The 17,647-nt window shown below is 42.0% G+C and overlaps 1 protein-coding gene across 1 annotated transcript in view; it reads right to left on the minus strand.

The window, feature by feature from the left end:
* COL5A3 (collagen type V alpha 3 chain) overlaps window positions 1-17,647 on the minus strand; it is a 598,884-nt gene that overhangs the window by 369,859 nt on the left and 211,378 nt on the right. The window contains exon 2 of the mRNA XM_078650321.1: window positions 594-761. Coding sequence (XP_078506447.1) covers window positions 594-761 — 168 coding nt within the window. The remainder of the gene's footprint in view (window positions 1-593; window positions 762-17,647) is intronic.

Here is a 17,647-nt window from a genome sequence, read left to right on the forward strand (position 1 = left end):
CAGTTTAAACTTCTGAATGTGTAGTTTATTCATGAGTGAAATAGACTTGATAATGGTGTATTTATTAAACTATCACTTGTATCACACTATGCCGGTAAATCACAAATGTCGGCAGAAAATTGAATATCTCAGTGGAGAAGGATAGTATATGAGTTGGCTAATCCAGGGGCGTAGCTTTTATTGGTGCAGCAGGTGCAGTGACACCGCGGCCTGAGGGGCCCTCTGAACCCTGATTATTTTATCCTTTAAACGGAAGCCAGGGGTCCCATTTCCTTTCTTTCCCTAGGGCTACACTACTAGGCAAATCAGGATACAGGCAGCAGTCTCAGCCTGTGCCTAAATTATTCAGATCCAGCCACTTTGTCCATCAAGAGTCGCGTGCTTCGTACCTTAATCATATTTGTCAATAAACTCGATTCAGACAGGAGAATCAAGATTTTTTTCAGTAAAAAATTACTTTATTTTGTCTGTCTCCTGCCTGAAATTGCCTCTGCTTAAATAGAAGTAAATGGAAGAAATGCATTCCCCCAATTATTTTTTAACTCTCCCACTTTCCTCTTCTAAAACGTTGGCGTGTATACTAACCAACATACCTGGGAAAAGCTGCTTGGTTGGGGCACTGAACTGTGTCTTGTTTTCGATGCGAAATGCAATGTCCGTTTCTTCTACGCCCTTCCGCTGCGTGCAGAGCCCAGAAGCGATGGTGACCCCTTCCGTTGTTTCCCTAAGATCAAGTGCCTGTAGAAAATCGACTGGACCACCTGTGAAATGCAACAGACAGAAGTACTATTAAAAACAGGTATATAAATCTGCTACGTACTTCATTCCTAGACACTGTCCAGTCTCCACACTGTTCAAATTCATTTGACATTCTAATGAAGGGAACATTAAGAATATATACAGGATTTCATACAAATAAGAGCTTTATGTGTGGACATACCCTGAGATTTGACCACACCATTTGAGCCATAATGCCACAGTCACATGTGTTGTCATGGTGATTATTATTTGCGCCATTAACAGATTGGCCAACCCTAAGATTCCATCACACCTGGCATACAGGCTCTACACCAGTGCTTAATTTGAGCAGGTGGTTTCCAGTGCTAGCACCGGTACTTCACTGTCAACATCGGTGCTTGTGACAGTCTACAACGTGGTGACCATGTCTGGTGAATCTAGAGATGACCACAACAACAGTTAATTATTAATTCAATATACAATCAAAATGACTATTACTTGACACCCAAGCTTTGGGGGCATGAAATAGTCCGAATTGTCACACTGGTAGGAGTGGGATGGCTAGTAGTTGTGTTGTTGCTCTCATGGACAGCGCTAGCAGGGACAGTGTGTGGTGCATGCCGCCGTGGTCTCCTGGCGAATGCCCTGGCACTTATTTATTTACAATTTAAGCACTGCTCTTCACACAACCATCTCACACTGGTTAACGCTCCCACCTCAAATTGGATATATTTTGGCAGACTGATCTTGATTTGTACGTGGCTGCCCTGACTCCTTTCAACTTGTTAGTAGGCTCCACAGAACCACCATATCTTAGATATGGACTACAAACACCCACTCTATCTTGGCTTTGAGCTCCACAGACCCAATGTAAGGAGAAGGTTTCAGAATTATCTTAGCTTGGATGTGGGCTTCACAGACTGTACGATTTTGCTCTTGGCTTCAGTTGCCTCTGAATGTGCTCTTGTCCCCACACACCTGTATATGCTGTGATGTTCACTTTTTAGATCCCCACAATTATGTGTCTCCAAAGATGCATATTTGGCATTGGGAGTAGATCCACAGGTACATCTCCCCTAATTTGGCCATAAATCGTGGACCTCAGACACCTGTTTCTCAATGTTTGTGTCTGTTTCAAAATGATTGATTATTGTCTCGCCCTGGCTGCAGTATTTCTGACACCATCCTGTTGATGTAGATACTCAGAAATCTATATCTGATAGATCTGTGTATAGAAAGCATAAAGGTGGCATCCCAACAAATTGCAAAACGCTACATATTGCACAAGCAGACCAATAAAATGTAACACTTCACACAGAAGTATCTGGAGGTATTTTCATAGGACGAATTAATGAAAACAACCTGCTTGTGTGAAGATTAGCTAGTGCAGGTTCATATTATGAGGACCTATGTCTAATCAAATACAAATATTTTTGGCCGAATTTAGAGTTTGGCATATAGACAGTCATAAACATGACAGATATATTGTCTACATTATCACAAGTCCATTATATCCAGGGCCAGACTGGGGAACCAAAACCAGTCCTGGCAGAAATGCCCAATCCAGCAGTGCTCCTGTCATCTCCTCGAGTTAACTTCTGTCTTCTCATCCATCCATAATTTTTCTCCTTCTCATCTCCCTGTCTGATAGCTCAGTCTCTCTCCAGCCCTCTCCCCCTTTTACTCTATACATTGACACCCCTGTGTCTGCTGCAATTAATCTTGGGGATGAGCAAAAGTGAAAAAAGGGCCAAGAAACAACACAGGACTTTCAGAATTGGACCCCAGTAGCTCCAGTCCCCAAGGAAAAGGCCCAGAGGAATAAAAGCCCGGTTGGCCCTGATTATATCCTTTGATGCTTGTAATACAACATAGTAGTGATACGTCACATTTATGATGGAGTATCCCATCCGCCAACCTCTAAGTCAGATCCTTTGTCGGATTTGCCTATCTTCTTTGCTCTTCAACACCAAAAGCCATCCACAGAGGTGGCGGCCCATGGCTCATCCTATTCAGTGCCAGAGGATACAAACTCAGTACCCAGGTTTTCCTATAAGCTGTCGCAAAAAGACCTCCTCCTTCTTCCATGGCCGAGATTCACTAGAGATGAAAATGTTCGATGTGGCTTCTCTTCTCCACCTGATGCTTGACAGCCTGGCTCAGGTAACCAAAGAGGCCCATTGAAAGAATGCATCAAATTGGGGATTTTATTCACATACATCTTCCTCCGGTGACAAGCCCCTCCTCATACACTGTCCTATGGGAGAACGGCATGGGAGGATTCCACTGGCTCTGAGAGTCAAAGAGGGCCTTCGAAATCTCTTCTGAAGACCCGTGATCCAGACCTCAACCCTCGATCGTTAAGTCTTCTGTTATATCGCTGTTTAGGTAAGACCCAGCAGTTTTCATACAGACCATCTGTTAATGCTTCTGTGAACTCCCAGAAACCATCCTTTTCAGGGAAAAATATTCATAAAATGACAATTTATTTACCTTTGATAATGCTATGTAAAGTGTGTAGGAGAATTGCCACATCTAAATAAACTCAAAAACATGGTGTAGTCATTACATTATATGATATTATAACTTTCTTTATATAACATAATTACTGTCTGCGGCGTTGAAACTTCCCACAGTCTGCAGTGGCTGTTCCCTTGCAAAATGTCTTCATTCACCAATATCTCGCAGATCCCGAAGCAGCATGGCGGGGTCTGCATGAGACAGTCGCAGGATCACACCCATTTGTAATATATGTGGATATCTATTAGGGTGCATCGTTGACATGGCATGTCAATATCACCAGCATGCTTTGCAATACTGCTTGAGTCACTTGCGGCTGAACTTTTCCTCCCGTAGGGCCTGATTCACAGAACTAACTTAAGACAAAATTCTAAACTTACTACCATTTTGGTATTCACAGAAGGCACATACTCATTTTGGTATTCACAGAAGGCACTTACTCATGTTGGTATTCACAGAAGTTAGGAGTGCTATCTTTAGGACTCCTAAATGCCTTCTGTGAATACCAAAAGTTTTAAAGTTAGGATTTTTCTCAGTTTAGGAGTAGTAAAGTTAGGACTCCTAACTTTAGGACTTCTAAATGCCTTCTGTGAATACCGAAAGTCTTAAAGTTAAGATTTTTCTCAGTTTAGGAGTCCTAAAGTTAGGACTCCTAACTTCTGTGAATACCGAAATGAGTGAGTGCCTTCTGTGAATACCAAAATGAGTAAGTGCCTTCTGTGAATACCAAAATAGTAGTAAATTTTGGATTTTGTCTTAAGTTAGTTCTGTGAATAGGACCCAATGTTATCACATCAGATTTACTCATCGTTAACGTTCAGGACTCGAAGGAGGGAGGGGGAGGTGTCGGACAGGCACAAGGGCCCTGGTGGTATTTCCTCCTACACCTATTGAAGCCCCCGCTTGCCTCATGGCCACAATAGTAGTGCTGTTTGTGAACCCGCGTGCTGTCCTGGACACATGCACACCCGAAACCTACATCAGCTCGTGGGGCTCCAGCATTCCTCATCTTTACACACACACACCCTCGAGCAGGCCACGCCCACACGAGCGGCCAAACAGGCCCATTTGAAACTAGTAAGCATTAGCACCGTGAAGGCATTTTGCTACACAGACACAAATCTTACTTGCAAGACACAAGTTAAGATTCTGCCAGGGCAGACTCTGACTTTCATCCTTCCAAGGTCGATAAAATAATTAACATTGTATAGCGAGAAGCTCATTCGTCCCTGTCCCGCCGTAATATATTGTCACTTGACTGCACCCTCTCTTTGACTTCATCAGTGGCTTCAACCCTTTATATTTTTATCCAAACGCTGAATCGTTCTGCGGTAATGCAGGGTGTAACTTGTTGGTGTGCACGCGCTGCAGCCACACCCGGTCATAGTGTAGAATGTTACACGGGGCCTGTATTTTCCTGTCATGGCTGTACAGTGAAGACACTGTGTAACAATTTACATACTTACTTGTACTTGTTTCTGAAATGGTTATTGCCGTAGCGAGCAGCTACAGTGTAATTCTACAGACATGATGGAATTACTCTAACATTTGATTAAATCGGAAAACGTTCTTTGTGCCCACGGCACAATCCGACTGCTTGGAACTTATAAAAGATGTGTCATTTCCATCTACAGCTTCAATCCAGCTTGCATTGAGAAGTGGTAACGGAGCGTGCTCATAAATGTCTGATTACACAATGAGGTGAGTTCGGATTAAAGAAATACGTGTCACATTTTTTCAAGCTTTTATGTGTCTGGAAAAGCCAGACAAGATCTAGTCTCTTCTCTCCGAATAAACCATGCTCTCCTTGTTTCATAAGTGAGCAAATTTCACCCTTATCACAGAGATGATGTAACTATTTTCAGAGTGGGGTTGCTGCCATCAATGTTACACCACTGAAGGCACAGGGACTGTGAAAAAGTCAAGCATCACACAAAGGTAAAGGTGTGGCAAATGGGTTTCAGCAAACATTATAATTTGTACATCACCAAGAAAAATGTCTCAATTTTCTTAGTCTTTCAAAATCTTTGTTTCCGTTACACTTAAGGATCACAGAACAAACGCACTTCATTTGTGCTTTCTCAACTGCTATGGTTTTTGAAATGTTTGTACGGGTCATTAACATGTGTTTTTTATGTTGTATGTTGGAACAAAAACTCACATTCCCAGTGCTGCAGCAAGAGTGTCAGATGGCTTGCTTTAGAAATTCCTCTGACCTTGAAGTTAGAGAAAAATAGTAAAAAAGCACAAACTCTATGCCAAAAGAAGTAGTAATTTGTCAGCACACAGCGTAACATGTGAGCACTGTCTTTGAAGCATATCAAATGTTCCTAGATACAAAAAAAATAAGGGACATATTAGCAAGAACCTCGTTAAAATTATCACAGTTTTAGCGGCAGGAAACTGACGCTAAAACGGCGATAATGGCCTTACTAATATGCATTATAGAATTCCAATAGAAGCCCAGATTAGATGTGCAGGACATCTAACCTGAGCTTCTATTGGAATTCAATAATGCATATTAGCAAGCTCATTATCGCCGTTTTAGCGGCAGTTTCCTGCTGCTAAAACAGCGATAATTTTAACAAGGTTCTTGCTAAGATGCCCCTAGTGTCTTTATTGCCCCTTCACCCTGTGAACACAATCATGCTTATTTGGGAGCTGCTGTAGCACCCTCCACAGTCCAACTTCGAGCACCTATACTTATCACTGGGAGCAGAGAGGCGAGATTTTGTAATCCTGGTTGCTAAACAGCAGGTGCAAAATTTAGGAGTCATTGCTGTGTGAGGTGATTTGGTATTCGAGGGCCAGGTTCCTTTCATCAGACAAGGACAAATTAAGTTGGCATTAGGTGATGTTCAGGTTCCTTTGCACCCAGGATCAGCCTTTGCACTTCCTCGCAAGAGCTGATTCTTGGCTCCATCACCACAAAGTCAACTGGGGCATCCAAGAGGCTCCAACGAGCAGGCTATACAATATTGATCTAGTTTTAACAGTTCTCGGCCTGTGCGGTGATTACTAGAAATTGCCCGCGACAAATACAGGAGCCAGAGTCTAAGTCAGATGACCATTCACAACTATTTTTGAGTCTGGACTCTATCATTTGGAGGAAAGTGGCTATTAGAGGAGATGAACACTAATCAAGACTTTGTCAATTGAAATTGGCTGCAACAATTCTGCTCTCTCACAATTCAACACTGGAAGCACTTTGGGAAAGACTGAATGCAACCTAATAGCAACCTATGTCCTCTTCGTCGGATGAAGAGAACTTGACAACCAAATGCCCAAATGACCTCCACAGCCATGGCTCCTAAATATTGAATACTTTATTAAGTGATCAGCCACCCATACGTACATAATTTCGTCTTCCCACTCACTTTGACAAGGGTGAAGTCTGTTCAAAGTATTAGGTGTGCCATGAAAACTAGATGTGACTTATATTTTACCAAGATGGTGGATGTCACTGCCTTACTCTTAAATTATAAAATATTACTCATATTAAAGAATGACTATATTATGAGTAGAGCTCAGTGATAGTATGTCTAAGTTTGTGTGCTTTCTACATAAAGCTTAGAAAAAGACCTGCTGTCAGCTCACCAAGAACTTGCAATGGACTTAAAGCCCACCCATAGCTTCCCGTTGGTTGGCTCTATTGTCACTCTCATGTGCTTGCTTCTTATTCAATTGCTTGCCTATCATGTGATGTACAGCCTCTGGATCATAACCTCTTTCCTTATATCCTTCCACTGCACACTGGTACTTTTTTCTACTTTGCTTAAAATGCCATGACATTGCATGTTTCTTCCAGCTGTCTCCTTTGCATGCTTCTCCCCCTGCTCTCCTTGTTAATTTCTCTCATCTGATTCCCTTCCCATGCTCTGTGTTGCTGTCACCCATGTGCTTCTCCCTTCGCCCTCGTGTTGTTCTCTCCCTCATTTGCGTCTCTCCACCCTGTCCTTCATGTTGCTTTCTCCATTATAAGCTTCTTTTAATTTACTCCCCCGACCCGCTAGCCTGACCCGCCCCTCTGTTTCCCCCACCTCCACCGCACTGGTCCCAATTTCAATTTATTTTTATTTTTTTGGTAGATCCGGCCCTACCATTGTAGACATAAAAGCACGTTGATGCTTCTTCAGTTTCCTATTTAATATTTACTGATTCACCTCAGATGAGTAAATAATAAAAAAGGAACACCTATCTCACGCGCATGCATCACGATGTATATGTGTGCGAACATCATGACGCATGTGCTCATAGAAAATGATGCAGCCGCCTCAGCAACATATCGCACCTGCTTTTCTTTTGCTGGTACAGTACAGCATCATACAGCATGAATAAAAGGCATAGCCAAGATATCTCTAAGATGAGACCTTATATATTAGCCAGTGCTTGTTTAAAGAAAATATTACCACAGAAGCAGACTGTGGTTGGGGGTCTGGTGCACCTACACACTAACAGTTAATACATACATTATATACAATCAATGCTACAAAAAAATACATGAACTTGTTTCTTTTTAGGGCATTTCTGATTTTGAGATTGCCCTGTGGGTGACTAAGAGACTGGGAAATACTGTTTCAAAGGCAAGGATCAGCCATTGAAAACGCTGTTATTAACTCAGAGACACCCTGAGTTATTCGGAGATATTCGGAAAGTCCTGTAGAATGCACCTGTCATTCGGATCTAGAGGAAAACGGTATATAGAATTATTCATTTAAAGGGGGCATCCGGTGAAATATATTACAATAGATATCATACCCCTGCTGACATCATCAAACAAATGAACATTGTAGATCCTTATTGGTCCTAATTGTTAGAGATGCAGTACTGGGAAAGCGAACTGTTCTCTACACTGGATGACTCATTTAAGATAGTTTCTAAAGGAATTGTCCTCCTCAACTAGAGTTCTAGCTTTGCGTGGCGACCACTGGGTATTCTTTTCTGCCTGAGGTCTGATTATTTTGTGTATGTTGCACAGTAAGAAGCCTTGAATAGTATTGTATTGTAATTGCATTTATGTAGTGTTTACTACCCTTTACGAGACATTGAATCGCTTTTTCAGAGAGTAGCACGCTACTCCGCAATCCAAAAGGATTATTAATGATTTGTATAGTGAAATATGGCATTAATTTGAGCTGTGGATATGTTAGACTGTTATTTCGATAGAGAAAGATAGTGGAGGGATAGAAGAAGGAAAGGTCTGCATTTATATAATGCTTGCTACCCCTGATGAAGTCCTGAAGTGCTTTTCGATGAGTAGCACACTACCATTGATTCATTCATGCATTTATCTAGCTCCCACAAAGCTTACAGAGCCTTATCCTGGAAAGTGCCGATGGGCAAAGTTCCTCAAGGTTCTGGGAGACAATTTGCTGAGTGCGTTCCATGACAAATTTGATTAGCATGCAAAGCATGTCCATTGGGGGAGGCGCTCCTTATTTGCTTACTTTCCTGGACACAGACCACATTTCCTTTGACTTCTTTCTCTCGTCAGCCCACACACTTGGAACACTGCCTGTTTCCCAGCACCACCCAAAACATCTGGAAACAATGCCACAGTTGCAACAGCTGGTGAGGGGGAACCCTTCCAAGCATGTTCAACACTCGCTACATGTAACGGCAAATGATTGGTGAGCCATGAACAGGAAAATTTGAGTTGAATGATATTTTGAGGAAATAATCCATTTTGTCAGCAGCTGTTTCTCCTGACAATGTAAGCCAGAGACTTCTATTTGTCAACTCCTTGGCAACAGTGCAATGCAGACTTCATGCCCAGGAGATTGGCGGGTGAGTTCCGTGCACCTTACCAATGACTCACAGTATTCTGCTATGTAGGAAATTGAGTCAATGCAGTTCTGCCATATACCGTGAAATGTCATTGGCACTGTGAAATTGGTGCTTCGAGCAAAATTTCCAAACAGCAAATTAAATGAAGTGCATTACACTAACGAGAGAGGTTACTGGGGGACAGGGGCACGGGGTGCCATGGAAGTAATCATTGATTAAATACTAAATGTGGTGACCATAGTTTATGGCATTATCTTGTTTGTTTCAGGAAGAGACATGATTGGTCAAAGGAGGACTTTGGAATTTTTCCAGAAGGATGGTACTTCTGGAGGGCAGGGAGAGTTGGAGGAGTAAGCAGAAATATCCAAATGCCTTGCCCATCTGTGGGACTGGGTGAGAAGAAGCTACCTGTACCTAGCACGCCCAATGGAGGTGCCTCTGCTGGGGACCGTCATCCTGGAACTGATGGCCAAAGGCCAATATCGAGTAATCCAAACCACAAACCCAAAAGTGATTCCACTCGGTAGAACTCCTGCTGAAAAAGCCCTATCCATTTTTATTATCCCATGGCCTTGTACCTCAGGGTGTCGGGAATCAATAAATCTCTATCTATTAGCTCAGAGATCCTGATTAAATTGTCCAGGAGTAGGAGATGGAAAGTTGTCAAGTTTGATGATGACAATTGACACCTCCATCATAACCTTCTACCCAATTAGCACATTGTAAAAGCAGAGTAAGGCAAGCACCAGGATTCCTACTCACCTTTGCTGCTGCAGGGACCGCCTAGTGCCATCAAAGGGGTAGTTGTGGGTATTCCACACTTAGAAGGGCACTGGGTGTAAATACTGTGACAGAAGGCCAGCCTGCAAAACCTTATTGAAACATCGATTATCTTAGTCAAGCAATCAAGGCCATCTCAAAGGAGGCAGTGTCAAGGTTCGGCTGTGGTGTGGTACGGTACATTTGCAAGAAAGTTGGGAACAACCAGCCAGAGTTATTTTATGTAAAAGTGCAACACTTTAATAGAACCTCCCAATATGTAATTCTATGTACAGTAACCATTGAAGCCCGTCATTGATAACCCAAGGAACTGCAGTTGTTTTTACTGAACATCCATGTTACATTCAATATATACTGTCTGCGACAAGCGTTATGACTTTTATCTACGGTACTGGGAATAAGCCTGCAGACCCAAATTAAATTGTCGAAATCTTCATGGTTATGTCAAGGACAATTCTACTCCTAATTATCACCTGCCCTGAGCAGTAAGTAAATAGGAGCATGGGTGCTAGCATAGGTTGCACAGGCGGGCATGGTCTCAGGGGATAGGGCAGGCTTTGGGTCCCATGGAGCCAAATTGTGGTTGTGTCCACAGCCCAAACCAGATCCACATGTAATATTACCAGTCAGCTTTTCTGGAGAGTAAAATCGCACAAGGTGATCTCTCACTAAGTAATTCCCACAGCCGGGATCACAAGCCTGTTCTGGTCGGCCAGAGAGGTATTCGGTATCGCACCACCTCCCAGGACTCTCTTCTGGACGATTTGGAATCAGCCCTTAAGTATTGAGAGTCAAGAGTTTTAGCACTGAAGAAAACATTCTTATTTTCTGGTTTGACGTTGAATCTACAGTTTCCTTAAAAATAAAATGTCTTGATACCAGGGAGTCCTAATGAGGAGAATGGGTCAATGTCTCCACAATCGCGGGGGAAGGGGGCACCGGTTCTAGTGAGTACTGAGTGTTATCTTACCGAAAGTGAACCAGCCAGGGCTTAAGGCCACATTCCAGAGCATACTCTTGGATGGTGCAGGGCCCCTTTAAACTAACCAGAATCAGTTAGTCTGCTCTCCATTAAGGTGCTGGATCTCTGCACAGCATGGCAGGGTCACATGACCCAACATGAACAGCCTCCATCACCCAGACCAGTTTGGCTTGTTTTGAGTGGTACTAACTCTTCCCCAGGTGAAGAAAAGTGGGAAACAGACAAGTGTTGGTGATCGCACAAACCTGAGAAAAGCCACAAAGCAAACATGGACACAGAGAGGAAGTGTGCTTTGCAGGGATACACGGCACAAACATAATGCACACTCCTGGGCTGTTTTTCCTACGAGGGTCTTCTTTGGATTTTGGTGAGAGCTAGAAAGATCTTTATGATCCTCTATATCAGGGCCGCTGGACCATTTGGACTGAATAAAGGGTACCAGGCAGGCAGGCAGGCAATTTAGCAGCATTGGAGGACAAAAGAGCATCAAAGGGGTACGTCCAATTTGTACCTGGGCGAGAAAAAAAGCCAGCACTCAGCTTTATGGTAAGTAACCACTGCACCATGACTGGAGACACGGTCCCCACACAACTGGAGTGTAATTCCATCTTATATTTCCAGTCTGCCAATCAGCGCATTGGGGCAGAGATTCCCTTTTTAGAGCGGTTTCTGGGAAAGATACATCTTTGCAATAATTTAAGGATGCACTGGGGTAGCCTGGGTTATGTGACATCAGGAAGGAAGAATCTTACATCCTTTTCTGGCATCAAACCTTGGGTCCTACCCTCAGACATGGTCTGGTGACAAAGAAGATGGGAGAAGGGGCAAAAGTGAGGAATGAGGATCTCCTTGGTGTCTCTTGGTGGGCGGCAGCCATGTTCCATCTTTCACTCACCATTTGTGACTCAACAACAACAAAGATGTTTATTTTCAGTCTTCTGCACTCACTCTGAAATTCCTGATCATTTTTGCAGAAGTTAAGAAAATAATATTTCTTATCATCCATATTCATAAAACAAACATAAAAATAAGGACCTGGGAGGCCAGTAGGTAGCACCGACGGTGCATTCACCAGTAACCTAAAAGTACAGCCATCAGCCTGAAAATGATGACTTAAAACAGGAATATCAGTAGGGGTGCCCAAAGATTTTATCATTTGCATTAAGTCATGCGTAGACCCGATAACTGTCTTATCGCAATTAATAACCCAATTATTCCAATAATTGGTCCAATAATATCTCCATAATTGGCCTGATGTTGAGTTGCATTATTTTCCATTGTCAAGTCCCTGGGGTGTTTTGTTCATGAAAAATGGCAGGGATTCTTCAGGTGTACTAATTGTTGCTGAAAATTAATGTCCTGTTTTTTGCGGGTTAGCTTAGAAATGTTTTCCACTTGACTTAGAAACTGAATGAATGATGGCGGCCGTGGGCTTGAAAATTTGATGCAAAACTTTGTAGGAGGTGGTTTGCAAGAGGAAAGCTTAGCAACAGCACATATGTCTGTCTGCCTTCTTGAATATATTAGGATTTTCCTGCTGTAATTCAAAATAAAAGAAAAAACACCCATCTAAACCAGAGCTAATTCGATGTGCCTATGCTCTTTCCTGGTAGGTTACTTCTTTAACCCACTCGCCAATGAACATTCATGATCTATGCAAAAACCTTCTGCCTGTACTTATGTGAGCACAATCCCTTTCTAAGAATCTATGTCAGATCACATAATACATCGCTCTAGTGTGTATGCTACATCAAATATGGCCCATCTGAATGCCATTTTAGCACACTTCTTAATACTGGTTTTGGTCGTGTTTCATACCCCCACATGCATCATTGTGACATTTTGCACTTCCTAATTTGCGAAAAATAAGGAATCGCAAATTAAGAAGTGCAAAATGCTATGCATCATTATTTTCGGTATTCATTTGTGATTCGGTAAAAATCGCAATTTTTACCGAATCCCAAATGAATACCGAATTCTTAAGTTAATTTTCGCAATTCCCATTGATTCCTATGGGCCAAAAGGCCCATAGGAGTCAATGGGAAGGCATTAGCAAATTGCGAGTGGCACTTTGAAAATTTCATGGGTGCAGGGGGGGGTCCAAAGGACCCCCCCATGCACCCCTGAAATGTATTTTTCGCATCATGTTTCACACACACATGTCCTAAGGACATGTGTGTGTGAAACATGAATGTTGAAAAAAAACCATTTTCAGCATTTTACACACTTTTTCCAAATTTACCGAGTGGTTCAACCACTCGGTAAATTTGGCACCCTAATTGCGAATTTACACATGTAAAAGTAATGATGCATTGCTTTTAAGAAATCGTACATCTGCGACTTCTTAAAAGCACCCGCAATTTTAGAACTCGCAAAAATGTTACGAATTCTAAAATTGCTTCATGCAGCCCAAAAAGCACTTTTGCATTCGCAAGCGGCCGTTATTAAGGAATCGCACCGTTTGCGACTACAAAAATGCTTGATGCATGTGGGGGTTAGTGTATATACAGTTATGGCAGATAAGAAAACAGTTGAAGGGGAAGTGATTGGCCAAGAGTGTAGTCACACGGCGAGCTCAACTTTTCTGTTTCCACTGAGAATTTGGCTCACAGCACCACATTTGCCATAAGGGTAACAGCATGAATTGCAAAGTCAAGTTAACCTGCAAAGTACTTAAGCAAAAGCAATGGACCAGTACATGAAAAAGATAGAGTTTAGTCAAATAATAAATACAGTGTAAACAGGAAAGGTATTTGTCTCTATCTATGGAGGAGAGGAACCATAGCTTCATAATTTAAACAGTGATTGTGGAAGCTAACAAAGTTTGTTTCTTTTTAACATTGTGTTCGCTACAGTAATGGGCTCTCACATACCTTGAAAGGCCAATGGCTGGCGTTCCAAAAAGGCTGTTTTGAAGGATGTCTGTGTTTTTATTTCCATTTGTTCAGTAATGATTTTGAAAGTAATTTCGGATGAATAGCTCCCTATATTTTAATGAAGTTTTCATATGTAAGTTCTTCATTTTTATTTTTTCCTTAAACCTCTGGATATTTTGGGGGGAAATTTTGAGGTTAATCATGGAATTTTCTTGTTTCTGTTTACTTTTAAACCTGACCTTTCCTTTTACCTTACCCTTATCTTACCTAGTGCCTAATAATTACCCAAGTGTTAGAACTTGTCCGTCCTTGTTCTCACGGGGGGGGGATGAATGTGGAAACAGCAGTATTCTTTACGGGGCCATGCTTCCCTTCCCCTCCTTTCTCGTGAGGGAGGAGAGCAATACCAGCAAGAAAGTTGGCAGAATGAGGATACAAAAAAACATGCATTTGCAATGTAATCGGCCTCGCCTTAGTGACCTAATATGTATTTAGCTATGCAGCACATTAGCACATTATCTACTGTTCTTTAACATTAAGGGAAAGTAAGCACCAAACTGTGTGACATGCCAGGTATGGGAACACATGGAGAGAAAAATTGCCTTTCAGCGGGAAATGGTATAGTCCAAGCTCTGTTTTTAATATAAAATCAGGGCCTTTGGTGGTCATATCACTGAAAATCCATGATATGAAAAACGGGTGCTCATGGAAGACAATTTCTATGGACTGGAATCTAAAGTGATTCTGGTATTTTACTGACCTCGGCTGGTTATTTTCTATCAAGAAAGTTAAATAGAGGCAGTTGCCAGAAAAGGAAAGTCCCTCAGCAGAAAGCAATTCTGGTATTTTAATGATCTCTGCTGGTCGTTTTCTATCAAGATAGTTAAATAGAGGCAGATGAACAGGGGAAAAAAGTCCCTAAGCGGAAGCAGACAAGTCCTAGGGCTGATTTCCAGAGCCCACAAAGTACATACACATATAAGTATATACTAAAGTATATAAGTATATAGTAAAGTATATACAAGAGGTCTTGAAAGCTCGACCTAAAATAGAACTTGTCTGTTTCACTTCCCATTTTTGAGCATTCATTTTATTAGTTTAGATTACTATCATGCACTTTTGTACCCCGAAAATTTTTTCATGGTTTTGGAAATGTAAAAATGTTTTGGAGTTCTGAAAATTAGCACTGTCCGAGATGCTGCTCGATAAACATCTGCACCAGTGACAAGACGTCGTGTAGATAGCGTAGACAATTATGTAACAGATTAGGCGACTAAAGCTGGGCACCCAACCAAGTACTGGTGGGACAGCTGTTTCTCAAGAAGTTCTTGTTTCAGGCAAGTCTGATGGGACTGAGACTCAAATTCCGTACATACTGTACAGCTGGAAGATGTACTGTGTGTGTCCACGTACAGATGGAAACTCCCCTGCTCTGCGTTATTGTAGAGATCGGTACTTGGTGAAATAAAAATCTAGACATTTCTCTTTACGGAGGAGCCAGGCTCCTGAAATATTTTTTACCGAATGCGTTTTTCAACACTGGGAGAAAGAACACTATCACTCCCCACACTCACACCCACAACGTTGCTATGAAAATATATCTCCCTACATATCTGGAGATCCTCCTGGCAGCTGTGCAAATTTGTAGGAAAGGGATCTGCAGAGATTGAGAAATAGAGGTATACAATCACACACATGTTCATGCACACACACAAGCGATGCAAAAAGATTGATATGGACAAAGAGCTTGAGAGACGGAAAGATGAGCCAACATTGTGTACTGATTTTGCTTCATGTATTTTTGTTGCTACTGACTCACAGAATCTGCTTTATTTTGGTAATACCAAAAAGGATTTTGGGCTATCTTGCATTTTACTTTTAACAATAACTATGTGGTCACTGGTTGGGGCAATGGTACTGGATATGATTTTCTGTTTTGAAGTGTGGAGAGAGTAAATGCCTGATTTAGGTGCTGACAGAACATTTGCCACATAAGGTGAACTTCTCTTCCTCCATCATCATTGTTCCCCTGCCTCATACAGAATGTATAGGGACACTGGGGCTTATTTACAAGCTCCTTGCGCCTCCGATTCATCACTTTTAATATGGGAAAAAGTGATGCACCGGCAGCGAATGGGACTTGTAAATAAGCCCAACTGTGTTTTAGGCAACAACCAGCACTGCTGTTGTAAAACAGACTTTTGGCAGTGATGACATCAGTGAAAGTGCAGTGGGAAAACCCTTAGTAGTGTGGATCCTCCAATGCTGTTATTGCTTGCATTTCCTCTCGTTGGGATCGTCAACAGGGCCAGAAAAATCCGAAAAATGTGTCTTGTACACTGGTAGGTCAGTTCAGTATGAAGGAATATTAATTCTATGATTTCTGAATGTGGGCCCCTGATTTTGGTCTTTCTTCGGGAATTGCAAATGCTGGTTTGACTGCACATATTATTTTCTCCTGAAGAGGTCGCTCTGAAGTACATGAAAGCAGTTGTGGGGAACAATTGTCCTGAAACACGGAGCACAAATTTAAGTTAGTAAGCCTGTCCGCAGCTGGTGTGGTGGTAGTTCTGCTTCCACCATGCAATCCATGCGGGCAGGCGAGTAGATATCGTTAATGTAGAAGGTGCAATGGAAGAGGACAAGAGGCTATGAGTCACTCAACCCCAATTATAACTGTTCTTTCAACAGTGTGGAAGGCAGGAGGCCTAAATGTCTTTCTTAAGGGCTTGCTACTCCCTTACATATGGTGGCCTTGATGCCTAACTTTAAATCGCTCCTGGAGTGTGGTACCACGAGTGCGCTTACTAGCTGCGGCTCCGCTGCTAGAAAGGCAATATGAAGTCTGTGGACAGGAAACATAGGCATAGTATTGGAAAGCCAGCAGTGCATTGAGTGACAGAGTAAGAATGATCTGTTGTAGACTCTGGATTTGATAGTACCAGGTCCACGTGCACACTGTTGGTGGATGTTTTGTTCAGCAAACCAGATGTTGATATTGTTGGCTTCCTATTTAAATATTTAGTGGCACCAGCATTATTTATGTTGACTTGTAGAGCAACATTCACAGTCGGTGACTACTGATCTGGCCTCGACTACAATAAAAAAGCCCAGAATATACTTGGCCTGATGGCTGAGTTGATTAAGGCATCCACTGCAGGAATCTGTGCGTCACACTGTCGTAACAAATTCGAATCTCAATGGATCTACTCAATTTTTCATCCTCCAGAGTTTGATAAAAACAGTAGGTGGATAAGAATAAACATCTGTTAATGATTGCTAAGTAATCCTCAGTTGAATGTGCACTTTCCAAATACTCAAGTTGTGCTTTGTTAGGTTATGTCTTCTCAACATGTATAGGGCCGTCTAAGAGAATTTATTATGTCGAATTCTGAATTGACATCTTACTCATTTAAGCTTCGGATAGGCGACATACCTAGCCCACACAATTTTAGTAGTTTAGTTTGTGAATATCGAATGGCAAAGAAGCTGAAGAGGCTTCACAGTAAGATATGAGGTGGTTAATATCAAAGAGAAGTTCTGAGATGTTTGTAGTAGTAAAACAGGAGAACTTTGAAAAAAGGTGAACCACATGGAGGGAAGTAGCTGTACCACATTCACAAACATCTGAATCCACAACATAACCAGCTGCACCTCCATGAGTTCCCATGGGATGATAGTCAAAGTTGGGATGACTACTACATTAGTAGTAGAGAGTGTAAAAACCTGCTATTACTAATTATATATCCTTAAGAAAATTGAGTCTTTCATCCTTATAGTGAAAAGTGATCAGCAGGCACAATCATTAACAGCAGACTGAACTATTACAACTCCCTCATTGTCAACTTATTTTGGAAAGTCATTGCTAGCCTTCAAAGACCATATATGGCGGAGAAACGTATAAATCAACAGCATAAGCTCAAAGGAGAATGCCACTGACTGGCCTAGGCCCATGGTTGAATTT

Source organism: Lissotriton helveticus, chromosome 1_1 (genome assembly GCF_964261635.1).
Source record: "Lissotriton helveticus chromosome 1_1, aLisHel1.1, whole genome shotgun sequence".
Classification (NCBI taxonomy): Eukaryota; Metazoa; Chordata; class Amphibia; order Caudata; family Salamandridae; genus Lissotriton; species Lissotriton helveticus.